The sequence below is a fragment of the Nycticebus coucang genome, chromosome 17, assembly GCF_027406575.1.
Source record: "Nycticebus coucang isolate mNycCou1 chromosome 17, mNycCou1.pri, whole genome shotgun sequence".
Classification (NCBI taxonomy): domain Eukaryota; kingdom Metazoa; phylum Chordata; class Mammalia; order Primates; family Lorisidae; genus Nycticebus; species Nycticebus coucang.
Genome location: NC_069796.1, coordinates 29670427 through 29687715, shown reverse-complemented (window position 1 = coordinate 29687715; position 17289 = coordinate 29670427). Strand labels below are relative to the sequence as shown.

General features: G+C 39.9%; 1 protein-coding gene across 5 annotated transcripts in view; it reads left to right on the top strand.

Moving 5' to 3' along the window:
* Positions 1-568: 568 nt before the first annotated feature.
* RAPGEF6 (Rap guanine nucleotide exchange factor 6) overlaps positions 569-17289 on the top strand; it is a 200548-nt gene continuing 183827 nt past the window's right edge. For 3 of the 5 annotated variants that reach the window (XM_053566296.1, XM_053566300.1, XM_053566294.1), the window contains exon 1: positions 572-879. In XM_053566296.1, the coding sequence (XP_053422271.1) occupies positions 811-879 (69 nt within the window). In that variant the 5' untranslated portion in view covers positions 572-810. Of the gene's footprint in view, positions 880-17289 lie in introns of all 5 variants that reach the window. The other 2 variants (XM_053566303.1, XM_053566295.1) reach the window with 2 other exon arrangements.

Below are 17289 nucleotides of genomic sequence, written 5' to 3'. Positions count from 1 at the left end.
GCCCACTTACCAGGAGGGCAATGGCTGACCTGGGTACTGACTGGACTGAACGCTGTCCAGATTTAGCTTTGCGACAAAGAGGTAAGCGTGATCTGCCCGTCTTAGCTTACTGCCACGAAGCTTTCTCTTTCGGTCTCAGGACGCCGATCTCGGACAGAACTAGCACTCTGTGGGCAGCTTTGACAAGCTATTTCGTTTTATTAAAACAGACGTGAAGAGGGTGCGTTGACTGCGGTGTGGCAGAATGGCGGGTTCTACCTCCGCAGCTTCTCGCCTTTTGGAGAAGCTGCGGAGAGGAAGCGCAGAGCCGGATTTGACCACGCCCTGCGCTTCCGGATTTGAGCACCCGGTTCCGCCCCATCAAGCTGATTTTCCCTGGGCCCTTACGGCGCATTTCCGTTCCCTCCGCCGGAAGCTAGGGGAGCCGGAGGCACAAGTCTAAGGCGAATCCCGAAGCCAGTTTAAGTAAATTCTCGCGACGTTTTTAAATCTCACCAAAAGCTGGAAAAGACTTAACTACACCGCCCCAGTTCTTACGTCGCCGCAGAGTCACTCCTTTGGGCTTACATTGGCCTGCGCGTGCGTGTTGCGCGTGCGCACTCTCTCCTCTCCGCCCCCGCGCAGGCTTCTCTGGCCAGTCGCGCGTGGGCTGAGGCCCTGGGCGGGCGTTGCGAAGGGTTGTTTGCTTCAGTTCCGACCCCTCTACTTTCCGAAGTTCCCTCCCTCGGAGGGGGCGCATCACCTATCTAGGGTGAATGAGTTGTTTCGTGAGCTGCTGAGGGCAGGCTGGGTAGCACCGGGACCGCGGCCATGAACTCACCCGTGGACCCCGGCGCTATGCAAGCGCTAAAGAAAAAGCCACCCGAGCGGACTTCCGAGGTAAGGCTAGTCGACCCTGGAGCGTGTCCCACGGTCCAGTAGACAGCATCCTCCTGTCCTTCTAAAAACCGCGGCGACTGACCCCTTGTCAGAGCTTCGGACCTGCTGTTCAGTATCTTTTCCCTTCGCTTTCTGCCCCTGATCCAGGCCCTTGTAGCGAGCTGAGTGGCGACTGCCTTCCCTGTCGGTGATGCGGTCTTACCCACACACCGTTTTTTGCTGGGGACTTCCTGGTGTCGTTTATAGAAAGGAAGTATTACTAAATAGTATTTTCTGGGTTGGGTAAAATGTGGGTCTTAGAGTGAGATTGCCTGCACATGTAAGTAGACTATGAAAAGCATGGTACAAATTGTAAGGGAACAGGTTAAGCCATGTTATTAAGAAATAACTTTTCTTTAAAGGTCCCTAAAATATTGTACAATTGACTAAAGATGAAGTTTTCCAGCTCAGTTTTAAAACTTTCCCTTCAGTCTGATGATGAATTCTGTGGTGTGTGATGGGTGTTTAAAGAAGTACCTTCATTTCTGTAGTACTTTTCCAGACCGTTAGTGGGAAATTTCATAGTGTTTTGTGCTTGTATCCAAATTTTACTGTTGGGTTAGCAGTAATGGGCATCAGCTTAAAAGATTTTTATGTGACTTGAAGCCTACCTTCTTCAGGCACATAACTAAAACCTGTTAGCATCCCATATTCTATAGAGTGCTTAGATTTTGGGGAAAGGGTTTCTCTGATTTGGAGAAGTTTCCTGTTATAAATGCTAAGTTTCCTAAATCAGAAACGGACAACAAGGTGAATGGATTATTAGATTGCCTTGTGTATGGTTGTAGTAAATAAAATGAAATGCCCTTGTTAATTCATCCTAAATCAGATTTATAGTGTGTTGCATAGTCAATCTTGAGTAACTTTGGGCTGACCTTTAGGGACATGACATTATTGAAGCCGTAAACCACCATAAGTCAAATTTTGTTACTGGAGATCCTGAGCTTTGCATAGGAACAGGGCAGATTCTACCACTTTACAAAGTCCTTGTTTGGAGATCTGCATTTAAAATATCATGTGTCTTACTTTCCCTCTGATGCTTCTTGAAGTTGTTGTGAACTAATTGAAAGTATTCAAGCAAGTGAATTCTCCTGTAGTTGTATAGTATAAGAAATTATTATGCAACGCTTACAGTGTGTAGTGTAGGTTTTACTTTGAAACACTATTTGTGTTGAATTCACATTTTAGTGGGAAAATTGTAATTCTTTCTAATAGAGTTTAGAAAGAATTTAAAAATTTAACCTAGTTTGAAATTATCTATTTTTAAGCCTTAGGAAAATTTCTAAACTGTTTATAAAGTTATATTGGCCAGTGTTTACTAAGTACTAGATTGTTTTACTGAAACTGCAGCATTGTTCACGGAACAGAGGTATAGAATATAGCTCTAATATCTAGAAAGATTCACTGGCAGTGTTTTTGAATGAGTGTAGAATTTGTTTGAGGTACAAAAGTATGAGTAAGGAAAGGGTAACTTGAATCCTAGTAATGATTTGTTGTAATAAATAGTTTGATGAGTTGTAATAAATAGTTTACAAGTTCATTTGTGTTTTCAGAAGATCTTATTTTAGTGGACTCTTAAGGGTCTAAGTATACACATACCTACACACACATATATGTAGTTTGTTTGTGAGACAGTCTTCTTTTGTCCTTCTGGGTAGAGTGCCATGCCATCCTAGCACACAGCAACCTCAAACTCTTGGGTTCTATTTATTCTCTTGCCTCAGCCATCCGAGTTGCAGTTGCTGGGACTGCAGGCACCCCCCACAATGCCCAGCTGTTTTTAGAAGGCGGTCTTGCTCTGGCTCAGCCTGGTCTCAAACCTGTGAGCTCAGGCAATCCACCCACTTTGACCTCCTGGAGTGCTAGGATTGCAGGTGTGAGCCACCTCACCCGGCCTTATTGTAAGTATATTAACTCAGTAATTACCTATTGTGAGCCTACCAGTTGAAGGCACTATTCTGTGCACTAGGATATATCCATGACAAAAACAGGCCTGCCCTAGTAGTACTTACATTGAAGTTAGGAGAGGGGAAAGCAGATAACTAATACAATAAACAAATAAGTAAAATAATACATTAGCTAGCAATTGCTATTTTAAAAAAAGCAGAATAAGAAGGATTAGACGCAAGGGATGGGTTGCAATAAGATGGTTTGTGTTGTCCTGATTGAGAAAATCACCTTTTTTTTTTTGAGACAGTCTCCCTCTGTACTGTAGCACTGGGTAGAGTGTGCTGGCATCATAGCTCACAGCAACCTCAAACTCTTTGGCTTGAACAGTCCTCTTGCCTCAGCCTCCCGAGTAGCTGGGACTACAGGCGAGCACCACTGTACTAGCTAGGTTTTCTATTTTTAATAGAGACAGGGTCTCACTCTTGCTCAGGGTGCTCTCCAACTCCTGAGCTCAAGCAGTCCACCCAATTTGGTCTCCCAGAGTGCTAGGATTATAGGCGTGAGCCACCCCACACCAAGAAGATAACTTTTGATTGAAGACTTGGTGCACATGATGAAATTAGCTATAGGAAAAATATGGGGAGCTTTCCAAGCAGAAGAAGCAATCATTACAAAGGCCCTGTGATGAGAGCATGTCTTTGTGCATTCCAGGAATATCAAGGAGCTTTGAGTGATTAGAGAAGGGTGAACAAGGTTGAGGGTAGTAAGAGATGAAGTCAGAGAGGAAATAATGGCATAGGATAGGACATGTCATGTAGAACTTTACAAATCATTGTAAGTTATTTGGCTTTTATTTCGAGTAAAGGGAGGAGTACCAAAAGGAGTGATATTATGCTACTTATCTTTATTTTTTAGGAAACATACCCTCCTGTGTTGCCCAGACTGCCCGTGAACTCCTGTGTTCCAGTGATCTTCCTGCCTCACTCCTGCCTTAGCCTCTTAAGTAGGTGGGACTATAGGCATGCAGCAAAACTTAAAAAAAAGAAAAAGTAAGCCAGATTGGTGGCTCATGCCTGTAATCCTAGCACTCTGGGAGGCTGAGGCAGGTGGATTGCCTGGCCTCAGGAGTTCAAGCCTGAGCGAGACCCTGTCTCTACTGAAAAGAGAAAAACTAGCCAGGCATTGTGCCAGGTATCTGTGAGGCGAGATCACTTAAGCCCAAGAGTTTGAGGTTGCTGTGAACTATGATGCCACAGCACTCTACCCAGGGCCACAGAGTGAGACACTGTCTCAAAAAAAATAAATAAAAAGCCTTCTGGAATTTAGAATAGATTGTAGGGAAATACGGGTAGAGGCAGAAAGTCAAAGGTGATTGCATTAAATCAAGTCAAAGCTAAAAATGATGCAGTGATAGTAATGGAGTGGTGAAAAGTACCAAAGTTTGGAAATATTGTGAAGGGTTAGCCAACAGAATTTACTAATGGATTAGATGTGGAGTTGAGGGAAAGAGAAAAATCAAGCGTGATTTCAAGGTTTCTGACCTAAATAACTGGAGTGTTAAGAGTTATCAAAGAGAATTTAAGCTGCTGTCAAAGAAATGAGGAATGCTGCAGGAGGAGTAAGTTTTGGGAGCCATGATCAGAAATTCATTTTTGAACATGTCAGGTTTGAGATGTCTGTTAGATATGTTGAATAATAAGTTGCATATACAATTTATATTTCTAAGAGAAGACTGAGCTGGAGATAGAAATTTTACAGTCACCAGCTTATAGATATTAGTAAGTTATAGGACTGGATGACATTACTAAGGTAATGAATATATGTATGTGAAGAATAGAGGAGGGCTAAAGCATTCTACCCTTAGAAGGTCTGAGTAGAAGAGTAGAAACTAACAAAGGAGAATGGGTGATCGCAACCCATACAATAGGAGAAAAACCATCATAAAGTTTGGAAGCCAAATTATAAAGTATGTAATAGGAGGAGGTAAAACTTATTCAGCTTAATTGATTCACCTTGTTTTTCCTTGAATATCTACTGGGTTCAAAACATTATGAAATAGTATATACAAATGAATAAGAATATGTTGAAACTCTGTAATAAGATGTTTGCATCCTATAATGGGTAAAGAATTCTTTTGTGTGTTTCTAAGACAAAATTAATAGTTCCTTTATTTTGAACCTTATGTTGTCCTTGGGTGAAACTATCAACTCAGGCATTATCCTAGTGAGCCAGACATTGAGTATGGCCATATTGTAGTTTTCCATTTCAGTATTGTTTTGTTTGTTTATTTGTTTTTTGAGACAGAGTCTCACTCTGTTGCTTTAGGCTAGAGTGCCATGGTATAATCCCAGCTCACAGCAACCTCAAAGTCAAGGGCTCAAGTCATCCTCTTGCCTCAGCCTCCTAAGTAGCAGGGACAACAGGCAGCCACGACGATGCCCAGCTAGCTTTTCTGTTTGTAGTACAGGCAGGGTCTCTCCCTTGCTCAGGCTGGTCTGGAACTTCTGAGTTCAAAGTATCTCTTGCCTCGGCCTACCAGAGTGCTGGGATTACAGGCATGAGCCAGCCCACCCAATGTTAACTATCTTTCTAACACAGATTTTATGTTTTTAGGCATTTCTCCTACTTTATAGATCCAGCTTCCATAGAACATTCTTTCTTGAGCTACTTCTCTGATTTCTGGACTTGCATACTCTGTGGGAAGTTAAGTGGTATAAAACAACAAAAGCTGTTAAGGTGCAGGCATAATTCTGAGATACTGCAGGTTCAGTTCCAGTCCAACAAAATGAAGCCAGTCACACAAATTTTGTATTTCCCAGGGCATATAAAGTTATATTTATACTCTACTGTAGTCTGTTAAGTATTAAAAAACAATATACATACCTTAATGGAAAAATACTTTATTGCTAAAAATAGTGCTAACAATTATCTGAGCTTTCAGTGAGTCATCCATCATCTTTTAGATGGAGGGTCTTGCTTCATTGTTGATGACTGCTGCTGATTAGGTAGTAGTTGCTAAAGATTGGGGTAGCTGTGGCAGTTTCTTAAAGTAGACAACAATGAAGTTTGCAGGACCAATTGGCTATTCTTTTTAGGAAGGATTTTTCTGTAGGGTAGAATGGTATTTAAAAGCATTTTTCCACAGCAAAACTTCTTTCAGAATTGGAGCAAATCCTCTCAAATCCTGCTGCTGCTTTACCAGCTAAGTTTATGTAATAGTCTAAATCCTTTGTTATCATTTCAACAACGTTCATAACTTCTTCCTGAAATATCTTCCATCTTAAGAAACCACTTTCTTTGCTCATCCGTAAGAAGCAACTCCTTTCTGTCAGTTTTATCACGAGATTGTGGCAGTTCAGCACATCTTTAGACTCTTCTGGTTCTCTTGCTGTTTCCATCATATCTACAGTTACATCCTGCATTGAAGTCTTAAACTCTTCAAAATTGTTCATGAGGTTTAGAATCCATTTCTTTCAAGCTCTTGTAACATTGATATTTTGTCCTCCATCCATGATTCATGAATGTTCTGAGTGGCGTCCAGAATGGTGAATCTTTTCCAGAAGGTTTTCAGTTTACTCTCCCAGAGCAGTGATTTTCTTCTCATGTGCACAAAAATTTTTAAATGTCATTAATTGTTTTCTAAAGAAGTTCAGTGCACACTAAGTATATTCTTTGTTTTACTCTCTTTTAGATGAACGTAATTTAAGTGTGCCGCAGAACTTTAGCTGATAGGTTCAAATGTGCCGTGAGATTAAAAAGGTTGAAAAGCACTGGCTCAGAGCATCAAAGGAATCATTGTCCATGGCATTGGTAGGCTAACAATGTATAAATGTAATAATAAGACTTGGAGGTTGTTCTAGCAGATGTGAAAACAACATAAAACAGCATAATCTTGTACATTTTTGTCAGAGCTGTTGGGTGACCAGGTGCATTGTCCATGATCAGTAATATTTTTTTTTTTGGTTTTTTGTTTTGTTTTTTTTTTTGAGACAGAGCTTCAAGTTGTTGCCTTGGGTAGAGTGTCTTGGCATCACAGCTCACAGCAACTTCTAATTCCTGGGCTCAAGTGATTCTCCTGCCTCCACCTCCCAAGTAGCTGGGACTACCGGTGCCTGCCACAGCACCTGGATGTTTTTTGGTTGCAGCCATCATTGTTGTTTGGCAGGCCCAGGCTGGATTCGAACCTGCCATCTCAGGTGTATGTGGCTGGCGCCTTAGCCACTTGAGCCACAGGCACCGAGCCCATGATCAGTAATATTTTTAAATGATTTTTTTTTTTTTTTAAGATAGATCTTAATGTAGGCTTAAAATACATGCACTAAACCATGCTGTAAACAGATACGTTGTCATCCAGGCTTTGCTATTTCATTTATGGAGCATAGGCAGAGTAGATTAGCATCATTCTTTTTTTTTTTTTAGAGATAGAGTCTCACTTTGTCACCCTTAGTAGGGTGCTGTGGTGTCACAGCTCACAGCAACCTCCAACTCCTGGGCTTAGGTGATTCTCTTGCCTCAGCCTCCTGAGTAGCCAAGACTACAGGCACCCGCCACAATGCCCAGCTATATTTTTGTTGCAGTTTGGCCGGGGCGGGGTTCAGACCCACCACCTTTGGTATATGCGTCCTGTGCCCTACTCACTGAGCCACAGGTACCACCCTATTAGCATCATTCTTAAGGGCCTTAGAATTTTCAGAATGGTAAATGAGCATTAAGCTTCAACTTAAAGTCACCAGCTCAGTTAGCCTTTAACATGAGAGTCAGTCTGTCCTTTGAAGTTTCAAAGCCAAGCATTGGCTCCTCTCTATGAAAACACTGGATGGCATCCTCTTTCAATATAAGGCTTTCGGTATAAGGTTTTGTCTATATTACAATCCAGTGTTTAATGCAGTCACCTTCATCCATAATCTTAGCTAGATCTACTGGATAGCTTAGTGTTTCACATTGCCCTTTTATGTTATAAAGATGTCTTCTTTCCTTAAACCTCATGAACCAACCTTTACTAGCTTTCAACTTTTCTTTTGCAGGTTTCTCACTTCTTTCAGCCTTTGTAAAATTGAAGAGATAGGGCCTTGCTCTAGATTAGGCTTTGGCTTAGGGGATGTTGTGGCTGGTTTGATCTTCTATCCAGAACTCAAACTTTCTCTGTGTCAACAGGAAGATGGTTTAACTTACATATCGTTTGTATGTTCACTGGAGTATCACTTTTAATTTCCTTCAAGTCCTTTTCCTGTGTATTCACAGCTTGACTGCTTGGCTAAGAGGCCTAGCTTTTGGCCTTTCTCAGCTTTCAGCTAGTCTTTCTCACTAAGCTTGATCTTTTCTAGTTTGTATTTAAAGTGAAAGAAGTGTGATTCTTTCTTTTACTTGAAAACATAGAGGACATTATAGACTTATTATTTTGTCTAATTTCCATATCGTGGTGTCTCAGATAATAGGGAGCCCCTTGGAGAGGGAGAGACGGAGGAACAGCCAATGGAACAGTCAGAATACACACATTTGTCAGTAATAGGGACATGGGCTGGGTACAGTGGCTCAGGCCTGTAATTCCAGCACTCTGGGAGGCTGATATGGGAGGATTGCTTGAGCTCAGGAGTTTGAGACCAGTCTGAGCAAGAGGGAGACTGTATTAAAAATAGAAAAACTAGCTAAGTGTGGTGGCACACACCTGTAGTCCCACTTACTTGGGAGACTGAAGCAAGAGAATAGCCCAAGCCCAAGAGTATGGGGTTCCTGTGAGCTATGAGTCTACTGCGTTCTAGCCTGGGCAACAGAGTGAGACTCTGTCTCAAAAAATAATAACAACAACAGGGACATGGTGGTTCTTGTTTTACCAAACATATATAACAATAATATCAAAGATCATAGATCACTGGCTACCCTAGCAAATATAATGAAAAAGTATGAAATATTGTCGTTATTGTGATGCACAGATGCTCTTGAAATAACAGTGCTGATAGACTGACTTTCTTGATGCTAGATTGCCACAAATATTCAATTTGTAAAAAACACAGTATTTGAAGTTCAACAAAGACAAGATATGCTTGTATTTATTTAGTGTCATCATCCAAAAATTACTTGAAGAAGCCATAGGCAAAGTCATAGTTAAAATTGAAGTGTTGAATTTGGCTATTTCTCCACTCAGTTCATATTCAATATTGTTCTTTCTCTGTAAGCTTTCTTTTTTATTTCAAAGTGAGCTCCTTGTATTTCTCTTATGATTTATTTCCCTCTCAGTGCTTACTATAATGTTTTATACATACTAAATGGTAAATGTGTTTAAAAAAAGAAAACATCATTTGGGAGTATATTTTGTGATGTCCTCATGTGTTAAAAAAAATAATAATACTTTCTATTCATTAGAATAGCCAACTTTGTGTATCTTGGTCCATCTTGCTCATCAGATTGGCTTCAGTTATTTGTTATAGGCTGATACCTCTTAGGACTATTTATTCCAGTTTACCCCTTTTTATGTATTTCAGATCTACATATCTAACCATGAAATGGTCCTCCAGGTTTGCTACCCTGAGCAAGAGCAAGACCCTATGCTACTAAAAACAATAAAATTAGCCTGCATGGTGGCATGCACCTGTGGTCCTATCTTCTTACGAGGACAAGTCAGGAAGATCACTTGAGCCCAGGAATTTGAAGTTACAGTGAGCTATGATGACACTACACTATCACTGTAGTGTCAACAGAAGGAAAATATCTCAAAAACCAAAAACAAACAAACAAAAAATTGTCCTCCAGATTCTTTAATCACTTATTCTAAATTGAAGGCATCATTATTCCCCTTCTTTGTGGGTGGCCCAATTTCTCTGTCCAGAAGTTTGTGTGTTTTTATTATTTTACTTTTTTTAGAGACAGGATCTTGCTTTGTTCCCCAGGCTGGATTCCCAACTCCTGGGCTCAAGTGATCCTCCTGCCTCAAGCCACCCCAGTAACTGGGACTACACATGTGCCACCACACCCAGCTTTGTGTTTTTCCTCTTGGTTTCTCCTAGTATCTCCCTCTTTATATCCAAATGGCCACTAAACCTGTGGATTTTACCTCCTGAGTCTTTGCCTCTTCCTTATCAGTTCTGCTACTTTAGTTCAGGCTCTTTTATTATTTCTACCCCTGAAATTTTTTCTTGAGTCATTTTGTTTGTAGCCCTGTTGCTATAGAATTATCTTTTAATTATTTTTGTTGTTGTTGTTGCAGTTTTTGGCCGGGGCTGGATTTGAACCCGCCACCTCCGGTATATGGGGCTGGCGCCCTACTCCTTGAGCCACAGGCGCCGCCCAGAATTATCTTTTTAATTACTCAGATCTGATTATGTTTTACTTTTGTTCAGAATTTATTTCCCACTCCCTAGATATACATAATTTGGGGGAATTAAAAGAGAAGCTATTAATATTTACCAGATTAAACCAAGCTGTAGGTCTGAAAGTCTACAGCATATGGGTCATAGGTAAAGTCACAAGATTGATGGGAATGCCCAGGGGAAAATTGGGAGTGAGAATAGAAGGGGATTAAGGACAGACCCTTTTGGTGCTCTAACATTAAAAAGTTGGGGGTGCCGAGCATGGTGGTTCATGTCTGTAATCCTAGCACTTTGGAGCGCCAATGTGGGTGGATTGCTTGAGTTCAGGAGTTTGAGACCAGCCTGAGCAAGAGTGAGATCCCCGTCACTAAAAAGAAAAATAGCTGGGCGTTGTGGCAGGCTCCTGTAGTCCCAGCTACTTAGTGGGCTGCAGTAAGAGAATCACTTAAGCCCAGGAGTTTGAGGTTGTTGTGAGCTGTGACACCACGGCATGAATGAATAAAAAGTTGTTACTGCGTAGATAGAGAGCAGAAGAGCGCTGTTAAAAGAGGGCATTTCAGAAAGAAATCACTAATGGCAGATACTGTAGAGTTTAAGAAAAGTGAGGAGTGATATATTCTTTGGATTACTTTGGTCTGAATGAAGAGGAAAGATAAAAGGTCCTCCATGATCTTCTGTCCATAACTCTAACCTTATCATTCCCCGTGTACATGTATTTAACTACTTATAATACCCTAATACTGCTTCTCAACTTAGGCTATATGTATTACTCAACTTAGTGAGTTTTTGTTTTTGTTTTTTAATACCTAGGCCCACCCTTAAGTTACATTACACTAGAATGGAGTGTAGGCATTGATATTTAGGGAAAATTCTTCAAGTAATTTTGATACATGTCAGAGGTGAGAAACATCATGCCTCTTTCTCTCCTGTCTTTCTGCTTTACGTAGTATGAGAACAATATGGTGTTCTGTTACTGGCTCTGGACAAGCCTTCTTCATATCTGGGCTCCTGTACTGAGAATTTGAGTGTTCCTAGTCAAGTTACCTAATTTCTTTAAAACCGACTCTTTCGGGGGGGATTCTTGTGAGAACTGACGAGATAATACATGTGAAATATTAAGCAAAGTGCCTTCGCACTTTACATGGTAGCTGTATGTATTAGCTTGCTATTTCCTCCGTCTGGGAAGCCATTCTCTGGCTTGGCAAGTTTTGAATCCTGGCTGCAATCTCATCTCTACTGCTTATTTGAAGAATTGTATGCCCTTTCTTCTTCACTTTTCCTCTCATGTATGTTCCCAGGATATTTTGTGCTTTCTTCCACTGTTGTAATTCCTGTGTTAGGATTACTTGCATCGTTGCCTCTCTGGTTGATAAAAGCTCCTTAAGGATAGTGACTGTACCCTTATTTCCCAGTGTCCATAATTGTAATACTTTGGTACAAAGTAGGTATTCAAATATTTGGCAGAATCATTGACTTGATAAAGAAAAGCAGTGTGAAAAATCCTGTTCCTTTACTATTCTAGTAGTGGTTTCTATTGGTCTAATATTTAAAGTACTAGAATGAAAAGACTGAAGAGATCTGGCAAAATTTGCTATTAATATTCTCTTATTAAGATATGAAGAGCTGGGTGGCACCTGTAGCTCAGTGAGTAGGGCGCTGGCCCCATATACTGAGGGTGGCGGGTTCAAACCCAGCCCTGGCCAAACTGCAACAAAAAAATAGTCAGACATTATGGCAGGTGCCTGTAGTCCCAGCTACTTGGGAGGCTGAGGCAAGAAAATTGCCTAAGCCCAGGAGTTGGAGGTTGCTATGAGCTGTGTGATGCCACGGCACGCTACTGAGGGTGATAAAGTGAGACTCTGTCTCTACCAAAAAAAAAAAATATATATATATACATATATACACACATATATGTATATATATGAAGAGGTGGATGTGGTGGTTCAGCCCTGTAATTCCAGTGACTCAAGAGGCTAAGGCAGGAGGATTGCTTGAGGCCCTGCCTAAGCAACATATAGCGAGACCTTATTTCTAAAAGAAATTAAAAAATAAAATCATCTTGGCTTGGTGGCACTTGCCTGTACTATGAGAGGCTTGCGTAAGCCAAGGAGTTTGAGGCTACAGTGAACCATATATGATTGAGCTACTGTGCTCCAGCCTGGGTGACAGAGCAAGATCTATTCCCTCAAAAAATTAAGTAAAAAGAATAATGATAATAATAAATAATCATTAAAGTGCAGTTACCATAAACAGTGTTTAACCTGGAAGTTCTTGAGAGATAATTTATGTATAGGAAACTTAATTGTATCTTGGAACAGGAACTTTTCTGTTTTGCTGCAAAACATGTTTGAAGGAAATAGAACTATAGATAAATGTCATTTTAAAATTTTTATATTTTTTGCTAGATTATTTGAAACTTCTAGTATCAATATAATTAAATATTTTAAAACTTTTTTAAACAGCTACCATGTTTTTGTTACTACAAGTTAAAGACGGAGATAAGTCTGAGAAAATGTAAAATTTAGTTTTCTTGAATAATGTTCTTCACTGTACACTTGTATAGTTTTCTTTTTGAAATGGTGACACCACCATTATACGGTCATTTCTTAGTAAATCACCGTGCACGTACGTCTCTGAGGGTGACAGAACAAAGATTCAGTTGTGTTTTTCTATTGCAAATACACATTCAGAGGGTTCTAAGGAAAGAAAAAGAGTTTTATTATGCTTATGGGGCCCTTTGACCTTCATTTGTAAACTCAGCTGGATAGAAGGGGAAAATTACATCTGGATGGGTTCTTTGAGTACATCTTTTCAAGGCATATTGTCATACATGTGTTGAAGATTTCCAACTTGAGAAAAAGCTGTGGCCCTCGAGGAATTTAGACGTTGTAAGTAAGATTTTCCTTTTCTTTTCTTTTTTTGAAACAGAGCCTCACTCTGTTGCCCTTGATAGAGTGCTATGACATTATAGCTTATAGCAACCTCAGACTCTTGGGCTAAGTAGTCCTCTTTCCTCAGCCTCGTGAGTAACTGGGAGTGTAGGTGCCTGTAAGATTTTTCTTTCTGAGAGACCAAGAAACTTCCTCTTAGATTCTTTATCTGGGAGGAGCAGTCAGGCATGATGTACTTTACTACATGATAAAGTCAAAGGGAAAGAGTGATTTTGAACTGTATAACATTGTGTTTATTTTTTGACTCAGTACCAGCCTGGATAAACTAAGGTGTGGCTGTAAATAAAAACAGAATGAGCCACTTTCCATTAAAAACTTTAGATTATAGAGTAATATACATTATCTGTTTTATGCTCCTTTTGCATATCCTACCTATAGTAAGACACATTCTCCACTACTTTGCCATAAACTGAAACTTGGGCATCTAGAGGGCTTTAGAACTTTGGCACATGGCAGAGACAGTTGGATAGGACACTTACTACATAATAGAAATAGCACCACTGAGCAGATATTTGTGAACACATAGCACTCCCAAAACTACTTTAGCTGGTAGGATAAAGAGCTTGGTGAAATGAGGTGCGTACTCATAAAGGAATTGAACTCCAGAGATGTAAAGTCACAGTCATACGACTTGCCAGTGACTTCCCCCATCCAGTAAATATTCCACTTGTTTTCTCTTTATCAGAACAGTGAACTTGCTTTTAAACTTTGAACTTTTGTTTCTGGCTGGGCAGGGTGGCTCACGCCTATAATCCTAGCACTCTGGGATGCTGAGGTAGGTGGATTGCTTGAGCTCAGTTCAAGACTAGTCTGAACAAGAGTGAGACCCCATCTCTGCTAAAAATAGAAAAATTAGCTGGCGGTGGTGGCAGGAGCCTGGAGTCTCAGCTACTTGGGAGGCTGAGTAAGAGGATCGCTTGAGCCCAGGAATTTGAGGTTATTATGAGCTATGACACCATGGCACTTTAGCCTGGGCAACAGAGTAAAGACTCTGTCTCAAAAAACAGAAAACAGAAAAGAAAAAACCCAATATGTTTCTATACTGACATTTACATAGATGACAAATATTTTCCTGAATAAATGCCCTTTGTTTAGTGTAGTCTTGCTCAGGCTGTATGAAGTACTTTTAGGTGCCTATGTCAGTTTAATGGAAGATTATAATTCTCATTTTATGTGGAATGAAAATGTGCTTGTTAGGTGACTTTTAATAATGTATACTTTTGTTTTCAGAGGATAGTGACCTATTCCAGTTTGTCGTCTTAAAAGCATTCAGCTAATAGGAGAAGACTTTTTTCATTAGACTTCCACAGTAGGCTTTTGGAACAGATTTTATGAGTGTCAGAAGTGCTTGGTCTGGAGTTTGTATTATTTATGGGTTTATTAAAAGAATGTCTGTGGCACAGTTGAATGCATACTTTTTTGAGGAAGACTACCTAATGAACATTTGTGCAATGTTTAAGTACTATTTTAAGTTCCAGAGATAAAAGATTAAAGAAAGTTCTTTCATGTGGGAAGGAGATAACAAAGTACAAGACAATTAACCCTTTGACTGCAGAGAGGTCAGAAAGGAACTGTGGCTACGGGTGTTGTTTGCACCAAAAGAACATCTTGTTTGAACACCTATTAGGCTTGTTCATAATCAAAAGGTTAAAATATAGCCTGGTTAAGTACTGTGATAATTATAAACATCAGGTGCTTACGAGTTTGTAGGAAGCCTGTTTGGATAGAATAACAGAGGTAGGCAGGTACTTTTCAAGTGGTTTTAGAAAAGGGAACTGCGACTTGAGTTCAGAATACAGTCAGTCACATCTATCCATGAGTTCTGCATTCAAGGATTCAGCCAACTGAGGATCAAAAACAGGCTTACCGTGGTTGCATCTGTACTGCACATATACAGACTTATTCTTGTCATTATTCACTAAACAATACCATATAACAACTATGTACATAGCATTTAAATTGTATTAGGTATTGTAAATAATCTAGAGATGATTTAAAGTATACAAGAGGATTTACACAGGTTATATATAAATACTACCCCATTTATATAAGAGACTTGAACATCTTTGGATTTTGGTTATCTGTCAAGGGTCCTGGACAGTGGATACCAAGGGACAACTATATATATAAATTTAGGTGAAAAAGGAAAGGTGTATCCTGAAGGGAAGCAGCATGTGCCAAGGCCACTAAATGAGCATGGTGTGTACATGCAAATTACTTGGGCAGCTGGAACTTTGGGATAAGAATATTAATTGATGAGACTGGAGGGGGATAATTAGGGTCCAAGTCATGAAGGATTGTGTTCTTCTTATTAAGGAATTTGGATTTTGCTTTCAGAAAGATCAATCTAGCAATAGTGTGTAGAACAGATTATAGACTGCCGGACTAGACACCAGAGACTGTCGTTAGTTATCTAGTGAGAATAATCCCTAAATTGTCTCATTTGGAATAGTAAGCATAGATATTTAGAGAGTAGAATTGACAAATTTCTGGCCAGGGCCCTTGAAGGTGAGTATTAACACCTATATAAGGGAAGCAATGATGAATTTCAGCAAGGTGAAAGTATTAAGTATCCAGTAGAACATATAGTATGTAAATTTATTGGCATACTGTGGGCTAGAAATACAAATATGTGAGTTATTAGCATATATTATAATTGAAGCTATGAATGTAGAAGGTATTCCTTACAGAGTCTACAGTGCAGAAAGGGTAGATGTCACACCTCTGAGAACATAAACACATAAGGGATTAAGAAAAGTAGGAGAATCCTGTGATAGAGACTTAGGAGCAGATGGAACAGAAAATTACCAATTGGTGCATATTACAGGGGTATTTGCGAAACTTGGTAAATGTAGAATGTAAATGTTTTGGCACAGTAACTGAGATAACGCCGGAAAGGCTATGTTAACCACTGTGATAAAAATGTGTCAAATGGTTTATGAAGTGAGTGTATAATGCCCCATAATCATATCATTGTATACAGTTATGATTTAATAAAAAAATTAAAAAAAAAATTACCAATAGCAATAAAACAACTAAGATTTATATGCTATGTGATGCCTATCACTGGTTTTTGTTGTTGTTGTTACCTACAAAATGTGAATTAAGAGGGTACAGTGTTTTTGTTACCTAAATACCTTGACTACTTAAGTCAGGGCTTTTGGTGTGCCTGTCACCAAAATAATGTTCATTGTACCCAGTAGGTAAGTTTTCATCCCACACACTCCTCCCTTTTTCTGGATTTTTTTATGTCCTTTATATTGCTTTGTGCCATATGTGGTAATTGGTTAGCTACCACTTACTAGTGAAAATATGTAAGGCCGTGTGCGGTGACTTATGCCTGTAATCCTAGCACTCTGAGAGGCCAAAGCAGATAGATCGCCTGAACTCAGGTGTTCGAAACCAGTGTGAGGAAGAGTGAGACCCCCCCCAACTCTAAAAAAAAAAAAAAAACAACTGGGCATTGCAGTGGGCACCTGTAGTCCCAGCTACTTGGGAGGCTGAGGCAAGACGCTATCTTGAGCCCAAGAGTTTGAGTTTGCTGTGAGCTATGATGGTATGGCACTCTTCCAAGGGGGACAAAGAGAGACTCTGTATTAGAAAGAAAAAGAAAATATATCGTGTTTGATTTTCCATTCCTGGAATACTTCCCTTAGGACAATGGTCTCCAGTTTCAGGCAAGTTATTCCATTCCTTTTTATGGCCTTTTTATTGCTTTTACTATTCCATGGTATATACTCACCACATTTTTTTTTTTTTTTTTTTTTTTGCCGGGGCTGGGTTTGAACCCGCCACCTCCGGCATACGGGGCTGGCGCCCTACTCCTTTGAGCCACAGGCACTACCCCTCACCACATTTTTGTCCATTCATGAATTGCTGGGCACTTAGATGGATTTCACATCTTTGCAGTTGTGAATTGTGCCAAGATAAACATACAAGTGCAGGTGTATTTTTGATAAAGTGACATTATTTCCTTTGGGTGGGTACCCAGCAGTGAGATTGTTGGATCAAATGGTAGGTCTTTATTTATTGCTTTGAGGAATCTCCATTCTGTTTTCCACAGACGTTCCACTAATTTGCAGTTCCACCAATCGTGTGTAAGCATTTCATTCATTCTGCATTCATGCTAGCATCTGTAATTTCTGATTTTTTTTTAATTGATGGTCACTCTGATAAGAGTAAGGTGATATCATAATTTTCATTTGTATTTCCCCGATGATTAGTGA